The sequence below is a fragment of the Sceloporus occidentalis genome, unplaced genomic scaffold, assembly GCF_023333645.1.
Source record: "Sceloporus occidentalis isolate IW3139 unplaced genomic scaffold, rSceOcc1.0.p SCAF_29, whole genome shotgun sequence".
Lineage (NCBI taxonomy): Eukaryota > Metazoa > Chordata > Lepidosauria > Squamata > Phrynosomatidae > Sceloporus > Sceloporus occidentalis.
This window is the reverse complement of record NW_028317009.1, coordinates 10,337,115-10,356,100: the sequence shown is the minus strand read 5'-3', so window position 1 is coordinate 10,356,100 and position 18,986 is coordinate 10,337,115. Positions and strand designations below refer to the sequence as shown.

At 41.4% G+C, this 18,986-nt stretch overlaps 1 protein-coding gene across 1 annotated transcript; it reads right to left on the bottom strand.

Moving 5' to 3' along the window:
- Positions 1 to 270: 270 nt before the first annotated feature.
- Positions 271 to 3,247, bottom strand: LOC149299320 (microsomal glutathione S-transferase 2-like). The gene is made up of 2 exons (XM_089486340.1): positions 3,184 to 3,247; positions 271 to 698 (listed from the first exon to the last, which is right to left on the bottom strand). The coding sequence occupies exons 1-2, from the start codon at positions 3,245 to 3,247 to the stop codon at positions 271 to 273; spliced, it is 492 nt and encodes a 163-aa protein (XP_089342466.1).
- Positions 3,248 to 18,986: the final 15,739 nt, after the last annotated feature.

Here is an 18,986-nt window from a genome sequence, read left to right as displayed (position 1 = left end):
TTCGCCTCTAAATAACTGTATCGGTTATTCACCAGGACCCAGAATGAAGGAAATCAGCTCACCTTTACAATGGCTAAAACTGATAATAGTTTGCGTAAATTATACATATACTATATAGTTAGTAATGGACATTCCACGTCCAACACCCTTACCAAAACCTGGCCCTGCTAACCTGTGCCATGTAAAACCAAGTTACAGGTTAACCCATAATCACAGTACTAGAATCCTAGCCCCCCACCCCCAAAGCTGCCTGTTATTCCTGGACCAACATTAAAACATATGACTTATTTGTTTCGCAAGATTCAAGTCCAAATATTTCTTTAAAAGAGTATGTGATATTCCAGCCGCAGCCAGAACAAGTAGCAAGAATATTGAAAGCAAACTCAGGTAAAATCCGGGGATCCTGCCTACTATGGACTCCACATAACCTTTAAAGTACATGTGCCGTGCATACATGTAGAGTAGTCCACAAGCTGCAGCAACCTCTTGATTTAAAAATAGGCAAGCATTCCAAAGAAGAACCAAGAATATTGGATAGAACTCTACACAGTTCTGCTGGGCACGGAATGTTCTCTCAAATTCTGGAGGTCCAGTGACCGCTGGTGGATTAATTTTGTGTTTCATTCTACATTGGCCCCCAAGCCTGGCATAATATCCATTTTGACAGGCAGAAAGAACGGAAACTAGTGCAAGGAGGACTAGATCATGTTGATGACAGGGGCGGGCTGGGCCGGGGGCCAATTGCCCCCCAGGCCGCCCGAAATCTAATCTAAACGGCCGGTGGGTGCTGATGCCGCCGGCCGGCGCTACTTTAATACTTTTTTTTTTAAATTTAATATGGCAAGCCGGATCGGCTATTAAATGGAAAAAAAAATAGGATTAAAGCAGCGCCGGCCGGCAGCATCAGCACCCAGCGGCCGTATGCGATGGCCGCCAAGTGATGGGAGCAGCGTGAGGGGTGAAAGCTCCGCCCCCTCGCACTCACCTTTCACCCCTCACGCTGCTCCCATCACTATGCGGCCATCAGATTGTTGGAAATCGAATCTAAACGGCCGCTGGGTGCTGATGCTGCCGGCCGGCGCTACTTTAATACTTTATTTATTTATTTTTAATATGGCAAGCCGATCCGGCATATTAAATAAATAAAAAAAAGGATTAAAGTAGCTCCGGCCGGTGGCATCAGCACCCAGCGGTCGTTTAGATCAGTTTTCCAGCAGTCTGACGGCGGCATAGTGATGGGAGCAGCGTGAGGGGTGAAAGGTGAGTGCGAGGGGGCGGAGCCACTTCACTTGACTTGCCCCCCAGGCCTTAGGCTGCCAGCCCTCCCCTGGTTGACGAGATCCTGAGTGTGTGTTACACAAGTTTACAGTGCCACCAGGGTCACAATATTAGAACATGACATCTTTTTAATTGAACTCGGCCCATGCATTATTTAGATTATATACATATTAAAGTGGGGACCCTTCACACTGTATGAATACGGGTCAAACACCTACAGACAATGTTATATGTCTAAATCAAAGTGGTTCAAGGTGGATTTTTAGGGTGTTTCTCTGCTTTCGTTGTTCTAAGAAAATAAAAGCCTTCATGTCTTTATCTCCCTGGATGCTTTAACTCTGCTGATATATAACTAGGTTTTGTTCCTTCGAATGAAACAACAGAGAAGACATGCTTTTTATAGGTAGGCAGATTTGCTGTTTGAAGTCGCTATATTTCCGCTTTTTGTCATTCTATAACTCAAGACGGCACTTCAAAAACAATAGGATGTTCTGCGCTCTTTACACTTCTCTGCTTTTTGATGGAGCGATCATTCTCCCAAATGGCACTGGATTGCCAAGACATGCCTGCCCTACAATGTATTACTTTTAAGTTAAAGATGCAGGAGGGGGGCTGCAGCCTTTACATTTAGAAATTAAATATTCACTCGTTTTAGTGTACATGTCTGCTGTCAATTCAGCACTGACACGGACGACATTAAAAGTCTTCACCTCCCAACGTGAGATAAAGCATAAACAGGGCGCATAGGTTACAATGCGTACATCCGTGGCATCAGGGTTTACAGTCAACCTACAGGAGTGCAATTTGATCACATCGGTCCCTTTGAAGCAGTTACTTTTTAGGGAAGCCTCAGAAAGCAGCTCTGTGTGGCATAAGGCAACATGTCCACTATCTATTCCATTATTCCCTATGGTCTCTCTGCATTTTACTGCGCATCCGGGGCCTGTAGTATCCATTTTGGCTTCTTGGTGTCGTTACGTCTCCGCTGAAAAATTCTGCTTGAATAAAAAAATAATTCTCAAATAGTATATTAAAAAAAAAAAAGGCTGATGGATTTTCTATTTTTAAAAAAGAATGCAAAGCAGGTTAAAGTAATTGATTGCTTTTGACTTTGTGTAAGACGAGATCCATAAGCAAGTTTGTAGTTTCAGGGGTATAATGCGACCTCGGTTGAGCGAGGTCCACTAAAATTACATCTCACGGTGCACTTATGGGAGAGTGTGAGCCTCGGGGAAGTACATTGTCATTCAAAAGTCAATTCTGCTAAGGCATTAGGAAAGCACATTCACACTAATGGTTGTACGGTCAATCAGTAACAAAAACCTGCAGGAAGATAGATCTGCTTCACAGTTCGCTGCTTCTGCAATTTGATCAATATTGTTTTTGAATGTGTCTTTTCCAGTTTATCTGTAGCATCTTCTACAGGGAATACGCCGTGCCAGTGTTAAAATGGTACCTTTATGAACAATTATATAAGTAGAAGCTAACTTTGTCTCAAATAGATTCACAGCCAAGGAGCCCCAAGCTAAAACACACTATAAAAAGTGCTTTATTCCAGTCAAAAGGGAATTATATTTAACTGACTTGAGCCTCTACCTCTTCTGTCAAGAGGCTCTCAAGTAAATTAAATTGTCACAAAACAGCGGCTGCATTATTCCTGCAACCACTCCGAGGCCATCACGCAAAGGAAACAACAACTCTAACTTTGATGCATTCTTGACAAACAAATAATTGATATGATGTGTTATTGTGGCTCGTGGTTTATTTGCAGAAGATGCAGCATTCCATGAATAAATCACAGAGGTCTGTGAATTAGGAGGAATAGCTGTGTAGATTTCACTGCAGTCATAGCTTTAAACCGCGACCCGTGTTTCAATACTCTGCCGAGATCCTGACGCACATTACCGACGGTATTTGCATGGCGCTGCTCTCCTGTCCCTTGCAGTGAAGATGCTTTGGATGAAGGCATGTCCCGAGGCATATGTAAATTCCCAGCCGAGCTAACAGGTGGCTTTGACCGCAGAATACTATTACCACAACAATTTCAGAAAATGGGCACACATTTGGAGAGCATCTCATTGTCGCAATTAAGCAAATCATACGGTACATTGATTATATGCCCCAATCACGCTATCTTTGGCACTTTTCAGGCTCTTTTGGTATGGGACACAATAAACTCATAATGTGCCATTTGGCGCGATTGTGCTTGTCCTATACACCAACGTAAAGAACCTGTTACAGTTCTACACGGTGACGACGAGGAGGTTGTGAGTGCTCCTGGACTTTAACTGGATGGATCCTTGTTTACCAGAGAATGACGTGCACCGACCTACACGACAGGCACTTAATTTACTAATCCCTCTCCAAAAAAAAAAAAAAACAACATTCTATCCAATTACTTTAGTAATAAACTTTTAAACAGCAAAACGTGAAGATGAATGTTTGCCTTGACGAGCATTTTCATGTTATAAATTTGTGCGGCTGGAGCAGAAATGATTAATCCAAGCTCTGTTATTGAGCTGGAATTTGATATTCTTTGCTGTGCCCCTGCTGAGTACCAGCGTCTCAGACATGAAACACATACTGCATTTACTTTCATTAATATGACCAATACAAGGGTGGTCTTTCTCCTTCACATAACAGTTCCACTTACTGGAACATCAAATTAAACGTATCAATTAGACACCGGGGTAATTGCGTATGCTACTTAGATACTTAATAATTGTCTGGTTAAATATTGCTGAAAATCTTTTTTTTCTGTCCCAGAAAACAACCTTCTGGAAAATATACCATAAGACTTCAAAAAAAAAAAAAATGTTTAGATACATAGTAATGATTTTGACTGAATTCCTGGGGTCTAATTACATTGCTGAACGCATCTAATGTATAATTAATGTTTTTAAACTTATATCATAAGAGGGACATTTTCTAATGGTTGCCAAATTCCAAGCAATGAAGAGTTCTTCAGACCGCCCGTGGGGAAGAGTACTCGATCCTGGAGCGATGTATTGCCCTAATAGAAATATTTCATTGCTGTAAGGGGTAGTTTGGATGTTGCTATAGCTGTGTAATGTTTTCAACCTCGCACAGCTAAAATGGTAACCACTGGATGTCTTTTCACCACTAAAAGCATCTATTTGGAGAATGCATTTATAGAACTCGATGTGATATTATCTTTGTTAGCAGCTAAAACCCGCTGGGGCCGTCGGTGGCAATCTATATAAATCGTTCCACGTGGGAATTGCAAACCTACCAACCTTCGTCCACAATTATTCAGCTAATGTATTGACTAAATTAAAGAAAATAATAATAATAATAGTAATAAAAAAGGCACATGTTGTGCAAGTATATGGATTACTTGTGTGCTTTTCTTTCTGAAATATAATATGGTACGTTACAGAGACTTATCCAAATCTTCAGTGGTGTCCAGTATATATTGAAGATACTGCTATCAGTGGTGCTGGCAGTCAATGTCACGCTGGGACGAAGCAGCGGGACGCCTTTTAGAACTCTACTGCTTGACAGCTTCTATACAGCATGACCTTGAGTTAGATTTAAACTCTTCTCTTTGAATTGGACTCTGAGAAAGATATAAAAATGCTCAGAATAAAGAAATATGTATAAAAAAAAACACCTGCTGCAAAAATGCCTTGGACGTTTGTAAAGGAGATCTCCATCAATAGAGAAGAACAATGTCAAGGACCTTTCCACACATTAGAAATAACTTGACAATAAGACAGTACTCTGCACACATCTGTTGGCCCGAGGCCCACTGAGTAAAATCAGAAGCAGGTCATCGGTGATGAAAATCCAAAAGCAACCAGACTAGATTAAATCAAGGTGATGTTAAACAATGGTTCAGAACAAGCAATATTGTGCATTCCAGTGGGTTAGCCATTCACAAAGAGAACAGATGGACGTGACGGATAACTATTTTTACGTTTCTGTTCCCTTTGATGGAGATATTAACCTTAATGCCCGATGTATGTAAGATTCTACTTTTTATCCACCTATCAATTTATAACAATGCACACAACACACAATTAACACAAACACATCTCGCTATGTGTGTTACATGTGATAGACAGGTGGCTAACGATGAATGAAGTCATTGCAAATACTGATGTGCTCGCTCAGGTCACACAGTACAAATGGCATGACCTGAAGCATATGAATAATCATCTGAGATCCATTGCCTAACAGATGGAAATTCATCTGGGAAGCATTACAGTCCCTACACTACAGATGGCTAAACGGCATTGTGCGCAGAGCTCTGACGTACTGAAAATTCCTGTACACCGTGTAGGTTCTCAAAGTCAGTCATTAGCACCACCTGGCAGCACTGGTCTGCAAGCCCTATGTGTGCCAACACTGTGGGCAAACTGGAGACTCGGAGGTTGCCAGATGCTTTCAGATGGGTATATCTTAAAACCTGTACTGCTGACCACCGTGGTATCTTGTGATACATTATTTATAAATGTGTTAAATGCCACTAGTGGTAAATCAGACTTCAGACTGCTGTAATACAGACTATTAAAACTATATAAGAAACCCCAAAACCTGTATCACCGCTGGACCGGTCTATGAAAGTATCTCATCATTGAGCATCACCGAATTTTCTCTATTGGAAATTTTATAAATATTTGGAAGCTTCGGCCTTTGGTTTACCTTTAGAAACAATAAGTGACAACATAACGGCAGACCTTTGTAAAGGTCTCCCCTGCCTCTGGACACTTACAGAGTTAATGCTTTGGACAGAATAAAGGTCTCTGTTGGTTTCCTAGAGCGAACTGTATAATTTTAAGCTTCCTATGTATTCATGAAAGCAGACCAGCGGATTAAGGGAACATACTCTTTTGGGATTATGTGATGTGGTGACACCTGCATTAGATGGCTTGGGCTGACTGCTTCTGAGTGCTGATGTACTGTGGGATTCCACCTGCCAGCTCGAGCGGTCGACCTGTGACACCTCATCAGAATTCCATTCTCTATATATTTATTGAGAAATAAACATGGAATTGATGCTTTGTGAATGTTTGCCTTGGCATAAAAAAAAAACCTGTTATAAGTGATTCTGCCGGAGTAGAAAATATAATGAAAAAGACCTTTTGTAAATGTACTGACCAGAGAAAGCCCAAGAAACAATTGGTTCCTTTTCTCTGCTTCATGTTAAGGATGTTGGTTTAATCTAAAAAACATTGATTTTTTTTGTATTATTTTTTTCTCTTTTCCACGATGTGTGCGTGTTGACATTTATATTCCAAGACTCCTTAAACGCGTAGTTTAATTTGATGTTTATTTTGTACAGCGACTTGCTAGACTCTAAATGAAAGACCTTTTAAACGGTTATGAAATCATTAAACTCACTTCAATATGTTATCTACAGCTATACAAATCTAAATCTTTCCAATCCTTTCTTATCCTCCTGAAAATACAGGTGAACGCCGCCTAGATGATTGGTGAAAAACCGATTAGTTATATAAAGAAATAAATGCGCAAACCATTAATGTAGGGGATTAAACTTTTAAGTCCACAAACCACTACTTTTGAGTGGACTGCACACTAAAGCGGTATAGCTAATAAGTAAAAAAAAAAGCCCAGACAGTGTATAGACCAGGAGAGAATTAACATGACACGGGTCAGGGTCTCACCTTTAGACAGACACAAAGAACACAAAGGCGCAGGTTCAACAATTAAGGACTAAGAACCTCAAAAGCTCTTGTGGATAACAATGTCAGCCCATGAAAAGCATTCCTCAAAACCAACTCACTGTCTGTGAAGCGCCATCAGGTAACCCCTAAACTAAAGACAACTGGTACTGCTTGAGGTCTGGTTCGAGAAGTTATGTAAATGAAGCAGAATGAAAATACAAAACATTTACCAAACTGAAACATATAATTTCATGAAAATTCTATTTAAGGCTTCATAAACAGCAGATTTCCATTTAAGTACATGGTTTGTTTTGTTTATTATTAACTAGCGTGTTTGCTCTATCTAGGAGAAAAATATGTGTAAAACTTTGCCTCTATCGTCCTGTTTTTTCTCCTTGCACGCCCCCCCCCCAAGCTGACTATCCCCCACTGTGTGGCTGTGGCTGCTTATGCCTCTATATTATTTTTCCTTATTATTATACTATATAATACTATTATTATATTATACTTTTCCTTTATTACTTTCTGGTCTCTCGCAGTCTTCATCCTACATTTTTTATGGGTTTTCCAACAAGCAGACTTGTGGCCGTATGTTTGACGGAGGGCGTATCGGTCTGCATGAGTCCAGCGTGTCGGAGCGCTCCAATAATGATAGTGTAAGGAAAGTGGATGGATTCCTGATGAGTCAGAAACTTTTGTTCTTCTAGCTCAATAGCGATTTTGGAAGCCTGACCAAAAATCTGTCGCCATAAATTATTTGGAATGTCACATCATAAAGGTGTAAAAAAAAATAAGACTAAATTATTTTCACAATGAATAGACGGCACTTTGATATTTCAGGACAGTATAACCTTTAGGAGCATTGTAACTGCCTATTTCGCTAGGACCTGCTCGTACTTTTGTTGTGCAGTACATGGGTTTCTATCGATCATTAAACGAGTTTTCATTGTTTTCTCGCAGCGACTAACTACATTGCGTTTGATTCTACACGTATATTTAATGTAGCATACAATGAAGGTAAAATCAATGATGCCTCCTGAACGCAACCTCCACACCAAGCACCCATCGGGGACAGCCCTGCTATTTGTGCATCACACGTGGAAATGATAGGGTATCAGCGCAGCAATCGGCACCATCACTATATGATATGGTAATAATGCACCCTTGGCACTAGTCAGCAAGAAACACCATAAATTATCTTGTAGCAAACTTGAGCAGTTGCAGATTAGATCACTCGGTTATGGTTTAGCAAGAAACCTAACATTTTAAAACCTTCAGACTCGAAATTAACATAAGGAATGCGGCTGAATCACAAGAGAACTATAGGAACCCAGCACGGCCACCAGACATTAACCTGGTATAAGGGTTTCTTATAAGAAATGGGGTACGACAAATCTTACAGTTTGTTTTGTTCTGACAGTGATGACTATAATTTATCTTTTTTTATTATAATGGGGTTTTTTTTACTAATAAAATAAATTTTTAAGGGATCAAGAAATAAATGGTAATGTATTTTCTGGCGTGGGAGTAAGAAAGCACATTTATAGTCCCCTATCGTACCTCTGTAATTCCAAAGTGGAAATTGAGCCAAACGATGGTCTATTCTGCACAATGGACTATTTTCTATACGATTGGTTTGATTAGAAACGGAGTTAGGATGTTTCCTGGCGTGAAGAAAACGTTTCGCACTGAAGGCAATGAGAGCAACACGCGCAGTCTGAAGGAGGTCACGGAGAGACCACAGGAGAGATAATGAGGCAGGAACATGAGGGCACACAGAGGTTTAAGGGTAGATGGTGTTAATGAGGTGCAAAATTATCACAGTTATGAAAGATATTAAATGCGTAATTGCAATTTGTATGCACTGTGTCACACGCGGAACTGGATACCTGTAATTGCACACTGCATTTAATGAATATATTTCTAAATAAATAGCACCTGCATTATACAGACGGCAACACAATGACAATTCTACAAGGCATTAATATGCTGCAATCAGAGGACGTGCTATAGAAACCTGCACTTACATTGAATAGCAGTTTATGGAACCTAGGGTGTGCCTTTTATTTTATGCCTTCAACGTCTAACCCAGCAGTGCTTGGGGGACTTTAAAAACAGCCCAAAGTGTCAGCCTAGTCTTTAGTTTAAAGGCCATGACACAATGGGCAGGAATAAATCCTTACTTCCCAACATTTTAAATTCAAGAAGGACGCTTGCTTTGGGTATGCTCTCTGAAGAGCGGATAAAGGGCTGGATTTTAACATAACCTTATGTGACCTATTGATTTATGTGTTTTATTTTCAATTACATTTATAAACCCATTTCCCTTTGTTTCTTTTCACACTGTTGTGTCTTTCAGGGATCTAGAACACTTGAGAAACACTCACATCCAACAAAGATGGGTTTGATGCCCAAAGAGCCACAGGCAAAACTAAGAAGGGCCATTTCGGAGGTTCGGGAATCTGCGACATCGAGACTGTATTGTGGACAGAGGACACATTGCATTGTCAATCACGGGATTCTGTTCATTCGCCAGAGGTATCTGAAGGCCCCAAACGGTCATTTAAATACAAATCCAGGCAGCAGTGCAGTTTATTGTAATACAGCCTCTGATTATGTGGTGTTGTGATGCATAATGAATAAACAAAGTGCTACCAGCATGATGAATTTTTCAAAGGCAAAAACAGAAGAGGGAGACTTTAAAATTACATGAGGTGCACATTTGATTACATGTCAACTGCTTAGCTGAAAGAAAAAACAAAAGCACATAGGAGATGGATACTGTGCCAGAACTTTTAGATGCGAATTAAGAATTTGAATAAGGTTATCCATGAAAGTGAAGGAATGCTAATGATTACCTAATTACCTTGCAGAACCATATAATTCACACACAATGAAAGCTAGTATGCAAGGATACATTGTCTATATATAATGCAGATAGAGCATTCTCATTACAGAGAACTTAATAAGGCACACAAACCAGCGGAGTAATTATTGAAGACACACAACATATGAGCATTATTATTCTTATTCATTGATTTATATAGTGCTTATTATTATTCTCATCATCATCATTTCGGAATGCAACATAAAAAGTATGCCATTTTCCTTGGTCAAACCAGCTGTATGACAAGTGCTTTAGTTATACTGGACGTCCAGGGCCAGATTAGCTAATGTCTGTGTTAACATACACACAGAACAGCGTGGAAACTGACACACACAAAGTGTAATGGCTGTAAAGTCAACAAAAGATTTGGAATTGACATGACAAATTTGACAAATGACAACTTTGGTTGGGTATTCTAAATATAGGTTGTAAGGCAGCAAGGCTAATAAAGGTATTCAGCAAGTATTGGATAATTCTTGGTTTCTATGAAGGTATAAAATCATAAGTCTCTGAGTCTACTTGGTATGGGACAGGGTACAGGGTGGAAAGGGTTCGCCACTAAACTGTGAAGGCTACTATAAATCATGCACAGTGTCACACTGTTTCCCTGCCTGATGAGCCTTACAGAGCCAGGACTGTATCCATCCTGAAAATGCAGGCAAGGCACAAGCCAGCGGTTTGCAGTTTTGGGAGCTGCCTGCTAGTTTTAAGACAGTAAATCTTTCACGTTTCCACTCTCTACGATGACATTTTTTTATTATTATTTTTGCTGGCACAGTGGATATTTGCAGATTTCTACCTGACTGCCTGAGAGATGATTTTCTAGTTTAGGAAGTTTACGCAGAGTGATTCCTGAGGGAGTAGTGTGCTATTTATTCCTTCCATCTGGATGTCAGTAAAACCTGCCTTACCTTAAGCTGAAAGGGGCAGATGACTCAAAGGCTAGCACATTCATGACAGAAACTAAAGGGGATACATTGTGACAAGTGAAATCCTTCTTGATTTTTTTTTATATATATCCGTATCTCTGACAAACCTTTCAGGCTATGTTTGGATCTGTGGACAGTCTGGATCACGTGTTTGTCGTCAGACGCACATACACTGTACGCTGTCACATCTCTTTTAGCTGTTTTTAGCACTTTTTGCTGTTTTCTAGGCATAGATATATTATAAAGAATTTTCAGGAAACATCTCTTTGCCTTTGATTTTTTTTCCCCCATGATCATCTCTGACATTTCATTTGATTAATTAGCGCCCTGGTATTTTTTGCTCAGCGTGTTTGTCGAGTATAGATTCCCTCGTATAAAATCAATACAGTAAATCTCAAAGGGTTATGAGCACTTGCAAACTAAGCCCCTCTAAGATCTATGACAAGCTGCCTCTTTACAATCATGCAATTGGATATTCATTATGAGCTGCAGGGGCTCAATAGTTTACATTTGTGTGGCAGCTAATAAACTCCATGTTTTCCTTACACATTCAATGAATGACGTCCTGCAGGTAGACCAATAACCACCCCTGTGATTTAGTACATGTAATCATTTCTTTATAATGCTATAGCAGAAACAAGTAGGGAGCCAGTCATATCATATGGTATTTGGTCCTGCAATACTTTGTTACCTTAAAAAAGGGCTTACATGGACATGAAAAGACAAAAACCACCACTCTTCCAAAGATTGAACGTGAAGGCAGTTTTTAAGGCCAGATAATCTGCTTAAAGTGGGTCCTCATAGTCACAATTTGTAAACTCACAAACTTGCCAGTAGATAAACACACAGAAGTTAGGGAAACAATTGGAACAAAATCCAGAAGTGTACAAATTACACAAAAGCAAAACACATTCCCCGTGTGAAGTGCTCTTCCACTGAAAGGTATCACAACAACAACTGCGTGTCCTCGCATGTGCGCGCGCATGCTTGTACACATTGAACATTATTTGATCTACTTGATCTATAACACAATGGTTGCGATGACTGGCGACAAGGCTGTTATTATTGGCACCAGAAGATGTTATGCCAATATACTGAGGCTATAACTCACTGGCTGTTGTCTCACAGCAGGTATGGCACGGGTACTGTCATGAACCACGGTCATTATGTCTCATTTATCAGATGCCTGAAAGACTGAGGTGGGTGTGATGAAGTCTAACATCTGGCATAGTGCAAATGTACAATTCAATTTCGACTCGGCGACAGGGCATGCCGGGCCTGTGTTCTACTAACTTTATTTTCCTGCGATGTCATTTTACACCATTAAAGCAACTAGACTATTATTCATTGTCTGTACACAGCCTGGAGACAACTTTCTGTTATACATAAAGGAAGACGCAGGATGGGAAAACAAAAATAATAAAAAAGTTCTATGAAGTGTTGAAACTCAAAAGTAAGCGTTGTTTAAAATCAAAAGTAAAGTTAAGAATAGTAGAGGATATTTTCTGAAAACTTTAAAGTTCATGTTAGTTGGAGTACTCACCCTAATAAACAGACTGTTTAAAATATAAATAAAATTCAGCTGAAGATTTTAGTGTGTGGAACATGTAGATTTTAAATACTGTAAAATCTGACTTCTGCACAAGTGATCACATCGCGAATGGTTCTGCTCTCCTTTACAGGAACATTCACAGCCGGCCTCTCCTATTTTACATCATAGTCTTGTGTGCAAATCTGTATTTAGGTCACTGTCTGCTGAATGGACAACAAGTGACAGACGAGTTCTCCTTCTCCCTACATAGTAAGATATCTTACAATTCTCTGCATGGCTTGACTCTTCTCAGCAGTGGTCCTGTCGGTTATTAGAGCTAAGTTCAGTAAAACTTAACATGAAGTACATGGTGCTCATTTTTTGTGAGGTTAATGCTTCCATCCATGTTGAGTCGTCATGTTTCAATCAGTGCCTTGAAGTGAAACAACTTGTATTTCAATGTGACCTCAAAGAACTGCATGTCCAAGGTCTGAGGTTATACATCAAAATGAAGTTTTTTTAACGGTTGTGAAATTAAGTTCAAAGGGTCAAATAAAGCTCTGAGCCTTACCTGCCATTAATCCTCGAGTCATATAAACAAAGAAAAAGAATTCAACTTTGATTTCTAATGGTTTTACTTTTATCTGAGGTGTGCAGTGTTTAGACTAGCTTTTTATTAGCTCTGTGAATCAAGTTGGGAAGCAGAAACTTTGACTTCTTAACTTGGAATTCTTTTTCCTTGTCCATTTTCTTGGTGGCACAGAGAGATAGCTTTGTCTTTGTCAACCAGGTAGGACAGGAATACCTCCCATATCTTCCCCAGTGACATTAAAAAGACATAGTTACATAGTTACATAGTGTGTCACCAAGGAAACGGACAAAGAATTTCCAGGTAAGGATTCCCAGTTTCCATGCCATTCTGTGTGGCACAGAAAGAGAGGTGGCAAGAAAAAAAGAGAGGCAGCTTGAAGGACACACCTGCCAAAAACAGAGTCCTTAGATGAACACAGGAAAAGTCTGTAATGTATTTTCCATGTGGCAACTTTGCAGATAAGAGTCGAGAGAACATAGATGGCTTCTGCTAAGGATGTAGAAACTGATCAGGTGGAGTGTGCCTTCAGACCAGAGGGAGGTTGAACCTGAGCAACACTGTAGGCATTAATGATAGCTAGTCTAATCCAATGACTGATAGAGGCTTTCGAACTAACTCCTCTCCCCTGTCGCTACAAAGCAAAAAAAATAGCTGAAGATCTGCACCAGGACTTTGAGCGAGACAAGTAAATGGAAAGGTATCTCTTGACATCCATGCTGTGAAGTCTCTCTTGTTTGGAATTCTGGGGGTCTAGATATAAAACTGGAAGGACAATGTCCTGAGATGAATGAGCCATCTTCAGGAGAAACTCTGGGGGTAGCCGAAGGACCATCTTGTTCCAAATAAAATGAAGAAAGGGTTGCTGAATGGAGAGAGACTGGAGTTCACAGCAAGCAAGGTTAAGCAAGGTTTCTGCCGGAGGCTCAAAGGACTTGCCTGTCATCTGCTGGAGCACCAAATTCAGATCCCAGGGAGGAACAGAGGGAGGGATCCTAGATCTGAGTCTAGAGATGGTCTAGCAGAATCTGATGACCCAGGTGTGCTTGTTTAGATGAATGTTCAGAATAGCACTGAGAGTGGAAATCTGTGGCAGGTTTTAATCCTGCGTCCAAACCTTGTTGGAGGAAATCCAGGATGAGAGGAACAGAAGGGTGGACAACGAGACAAGAGCAGCACTAGGGAGGAAAAAACTTTCCATATTTTCCTGTATTTGGTAGAAGTAACAGGTTTCCTGCTGGTGAAGAGTGTCTGGATTACTGGGGACAAGATGGTCAGGAAGCACCTTTCAACAGCCAAGCTGTCAATTTCCAGGATGCTGGATACGGTTGGAGAAGTGGGCCTTGTGAGAGGAGAGTAAATACTGAATTATCTGTGCCTCAAAGAGGTAGCGAACAACCTCAAGGCTCTCCAGATCACTAGAAGCTCCAGATAGGAGGCAGGCTTCCTCTGTAGATCAGACTCTTTGCACAAATTGGTCTCTTAAAGTGGCAGCCCAGCTGTGAAGGCATCACTTTCAGAGTCCACCACCTCAGGAAGTAAAGAGCTCGGAGGCTCAGCCAGACCTTCTTTTGGAGGGAGAGACGAGATCTGTCTCAACGATGCAGGAGGAAGTCTTGAAGTAGGCAGATGTGGGTCAGGGCCTAGGGGAGGACAAAGCAGGCTGAAGTCATAAGCCCCAACAGCGACACGATGCAGAGGATAGAGACAAGAGGTTGACTTTGGACCTGGCGGATGAAATCCTGAAGCCTACATAATATCTCCTGTATATATATATATATTTACTTCTTAAAAGATCCAGCGGGAGAGGAGATGTTAAGAAACGGCGCAGGGGCAGAGTGAGTTCCAGGGCATAACCCGAACAAATGAACAATTGATATTTAGAGTCCAAGGGGTTGATGCTATCTGAAAAAAGTCCGCCTCCCACTAGAATAATCCTGGTGTTAGAATTTGTGCAGGGATCCATTCCCGGTACACTGTTCTTAGATGTGCTGTCTGCTGACCAGATCTTGAGCCAAAGAGCTCTCCTGGAGATGACAGAGACGGCCATAGTGCATACAGTAGTATGCACTTATTCCATTGCAGCATCAGAAATAAGACAATGGCCAGGCAGTTGTCAGAGATGTTCCTAGCCACCTGTTCAGTCCCTGGGATAGATGCTAGATCCTCTAGGGCTTGATGAAGCTAAATTCTTATGCCTCTGGAAGTAGACGCAATGGCAACACTGGGACAAAAGTTAGCAGTGGCAGCCTCAAATGATCTCTTTTGCTGCCCTTCTGCTTTCTTGTGCATGGGATCTTCTAAAAGGATAGTAGTCTTCCTAGTGGCCTTGGCTACATATGTATCCACTCTAGGGGTTACCCACAGTTCATAATTCTTGGTGTTGAAAGGAAAAGTCTCAATCTTTTTAGAGAAAGTAAGTATTTTATCCTGGTTTTTCCATTGGTCGAGAATGATAGGTGAGAGAGTCCAGTGAACTGGAAGGTTCTTGAAGTGAAGCGCACCGCCCGTCTGAAGAAGAAGCTGAAGTACATAAACTGTTGCGGATAGCTGCAGGGCAGGGGCATTAGCGGCAGGACCCGCAGGACACCACTGCCTGAAGCAGTAGATGCGTAAACTCCAGCGTACTCCCTCCCAGGAAGTGTGCAGCTGGGCAGGGGTAAGTGTCTAATGGAAGAGGTAGGTCCGCCTAAGGACCTATGTACCACGGAGGAACACGACAGAATGTGCCCAAACCGCCCCCCCAAAAAAAATGATGCTTCTTGAAGCACGTACCGGGTGGTGCAGAAACAGACTCCACAAGAGCCATAGGTAAAAAACAAAATAGTAGCACAGAGCAAGGATCGAACAAACAGAAGGAGGAAGCGGGAGGTTCATCTTTTTATTTGTTCATGTGCTATAGGTGGCTCTCTGTGCCGCCAGGAATGGCAAGGAAAACAATTTTCTTTACTTTACAATAAAACTTGATTCAATTACTTGAAATTGTATTTTTGACCACTTTATTTTAGCGTTCAATAACATTATTTTTTATATTAATGGGTAGGGCTACAAGAGGCTGGAAGCTGACCTCATTAATATGTTGGTCATCCTCAGGGACAAGGTCTCTTACAACTTCAAAGGGTTTAATAATTATTTCTTATTGGATCTGCAGACTGAGATGGGGGAAAGGGATATGTTAAAGGAGGCAATAAAGCTAAGGTGAGGTGTAAAGTCAGGATTTATTGTCTTGGAAGATACGTTTTGGTGAACAGATATACATACAACAGACGTACCACAGACGTCAGATGTACCATGCGACAACAGGCTAGGACCAACAAGGTCAATGCTGGTGTAATGCTTCAGCTTCAATGACCTGGTTGCAAAATGAGCTAGAAAATGTAAGGCTTAAACGTGTTTATTACATCAAGAAACACATTTCTATGAGCTCTCAAATTGGTGAAAGGTGAGTTTGCCTCCAGCAAGTGATTCATTACAATAGAATGAGAGTAATTACGTGTCTTTCTGTTTAACATATTAATCAGGTAGATGTTTGCCATGACTTACACACACACACAGAAAAAATATAGAGACACGCATTAAGATTATTAAATCTGCAACAATAAAGGGAATCATGCTGAAAAAAAAATATCAAATGTTCTTGCTAAAAGTTTCCAAACTACAGTCCTCATAACTGATATCAGTCAAACGAAGATTTTTACTTTCACGTATGCATTTGTATGGAATAGTTAAATGGATCTGTGAATTATTGGTATAATAGGCCATATTCATATTTTACCAGACATGAAACGAGGCGCAGAAAAGGGAGAGCAGCTGCTATGCAATGATCAATTTAGAATGACAGCTTGTCTTCAAAAGGTTATATGTTAAGAATAATTTAGATGCAAAGTGTGTGCTGTTAACTGTGCATAGTCCATTTCTAAGGTTTTGGGTAAAGGAATCAAAAAGACACAATAATATTTACCTGCCATGATATTTTATGAGCTGATGAAATTCAAGATTCAGATGTGCAAATTATCCTTCTATCATGTGCATGTATAGGACTGAATATGGTTATTTGCATTTGAAAACATGCTCAATCGGGAGGTCTGCTAACCCTTTCAAGTACCAATATTTGGCTTTTCTGCTTGCGGTTATTTTCTTCTTGACAAATTACTAATTTAGGGTGAATTCATGTTCTTTAGCAAGTCCCTGTTCATGAATTGCAATCTGGTCTTCCCCCCTCAGGGGCATAGCGCATTCTGCAATCTGTACCGCTCAACGCCAAATCAGATGACAAATTTTGTTTACTCAGATCGTATTTTAAAAAAATCTTGACATAAAATATATATTTTAGCTGTCTTTTCTCTGGACTGTTTGTTTTTACAATGAACAGTCTTTGGCTTTAATCTATACAAAATGGGAGCCTTTGATAGTGTCTGAGGCTCCAAATGAAATATGCGATTAAGTACATAAGTATTGTGACAGCTTTTGTTAATTCAAAATGCACAGCTGTGTTATGGAGGAATAGCTTACTTCTATGCTAAATCCAAGTCCCTGTGCCCCTCTTTCCTTCACTGATATTGTCACGAACCGGGGGAGCAGGTCTGATAGGAGCCCAGGTGCAGGGGATACGAGGGGCTCCGTCTGTACCCCACAATGCATGATGGCCTGGGGTTGTTACAGACAGGCGCAGGAAATAAACCACAGACAGAAGATCAGGATTAAGAGTTGTATTGTATATGATGGTACAACAATATAAACAAGGAAAGTCACTTGGCATGAAGCCCTCGGGTTGGGGCACACACGGCAGGAAGCCCTCGGGTTGGGGCAGACACGGCAGGAAGCCCTCGGGTTGGGGCACACACGGCAGGAAGCCCTCAGGTTGGGGCACACACGGCAGGAAGCCCACGGGTTGGGGCACACACGGCAGGAAGCCCTCGGGTTGGGGCACACACGGCAGGAAGCCCTCGGGTTGGGGCACACACGGCAGGAAGCCCACTTGCAGGGCACACACGGCAGGAAGCCCACTCGCAGGGCACGCGGCAGGAAGCCCACTCGCAGGGCACGCGGCAGGAAGCCCACTTGCAGGGCACACGGCAGGAAGCCCACTTGCAGGGCACACGGCAGGAAGCCCACTTGCAGGGCACACGGCAGGAAGCCCACTTGCAGGGCACACGGCAGGTTGCCCACCTGCAGGGCACACGGCAGGTTGCCCACTTGCAGGGCACTCGACTTGGGAGTCCAGTTAGTGGGGCGCTGGCCGCAACTCAGGAACACGGCAGGTAACAAATCAGGAACCAAAGCAGGAACCAAACAGGCAGTCCTCTAACGTCAATGTCAAGGCCCAGACTGCAGGGCTGGGCAGGTTTATAAAGGTTGTCTTGATCATATAATCAACTGCAGCTGGACCTGATAATCAGCCAGAGTGGTTCCGAGTGGCAAGGGCGGCCACTAGTGGCTGGAAACATGAAATGAATTTAAGAAGTCCCTACAGAGAAGGGTGAACGTTACAGATATCCATCTATCCTTCCTGAATGCCCCTCTTTTTCAGGAGATCAGAATATTTGCTGGGTATGAGGGTATCGCTGGGTTCTTTAGCCCTAAAAACCCCAATAATGTGTATAGCAACAGCAGGGAATTGCTTTATAATGAAAATTCTTCTCAAGGCCTCAATTAGAGATATAGCGATCAATAAGGAACAAAGTCAAGATTAAAGTCCAGCCACCTAGCCACACTGCTGTCAGCGCTATCCTGAATCCAAGACAGGATCAAGTACTGATGAAGACATGAGTCCTACTTCAGGAAGCATGGAAAGACTGAATGGCCCGAATGGTTCTTATCTGCTGTCTAATTCTATTGCACATACTCTGGTTTTCCATATTGTGTATATTTTGTTTTTTCTTGTCTTGTGTATCCCCATATGGGGTTGATTAGCTTATGTTTTATTCCATTGTTTTCATGTTGTTTTTACTATTTTACCCTGTGTAGTTTTCTTAGCTGTTCTTAGGTTTTAGGCCTTTCATTATTTCATTTTGCCTAGATTGGTTATTTTAGTCTCGGTTCATTTTCCCACTGTCCGGCGTGTGCGTGTTTCGCCGTATGGCGTTTTTTCCTTTTATTCCCTCTCCACGGCTCCCTGCTG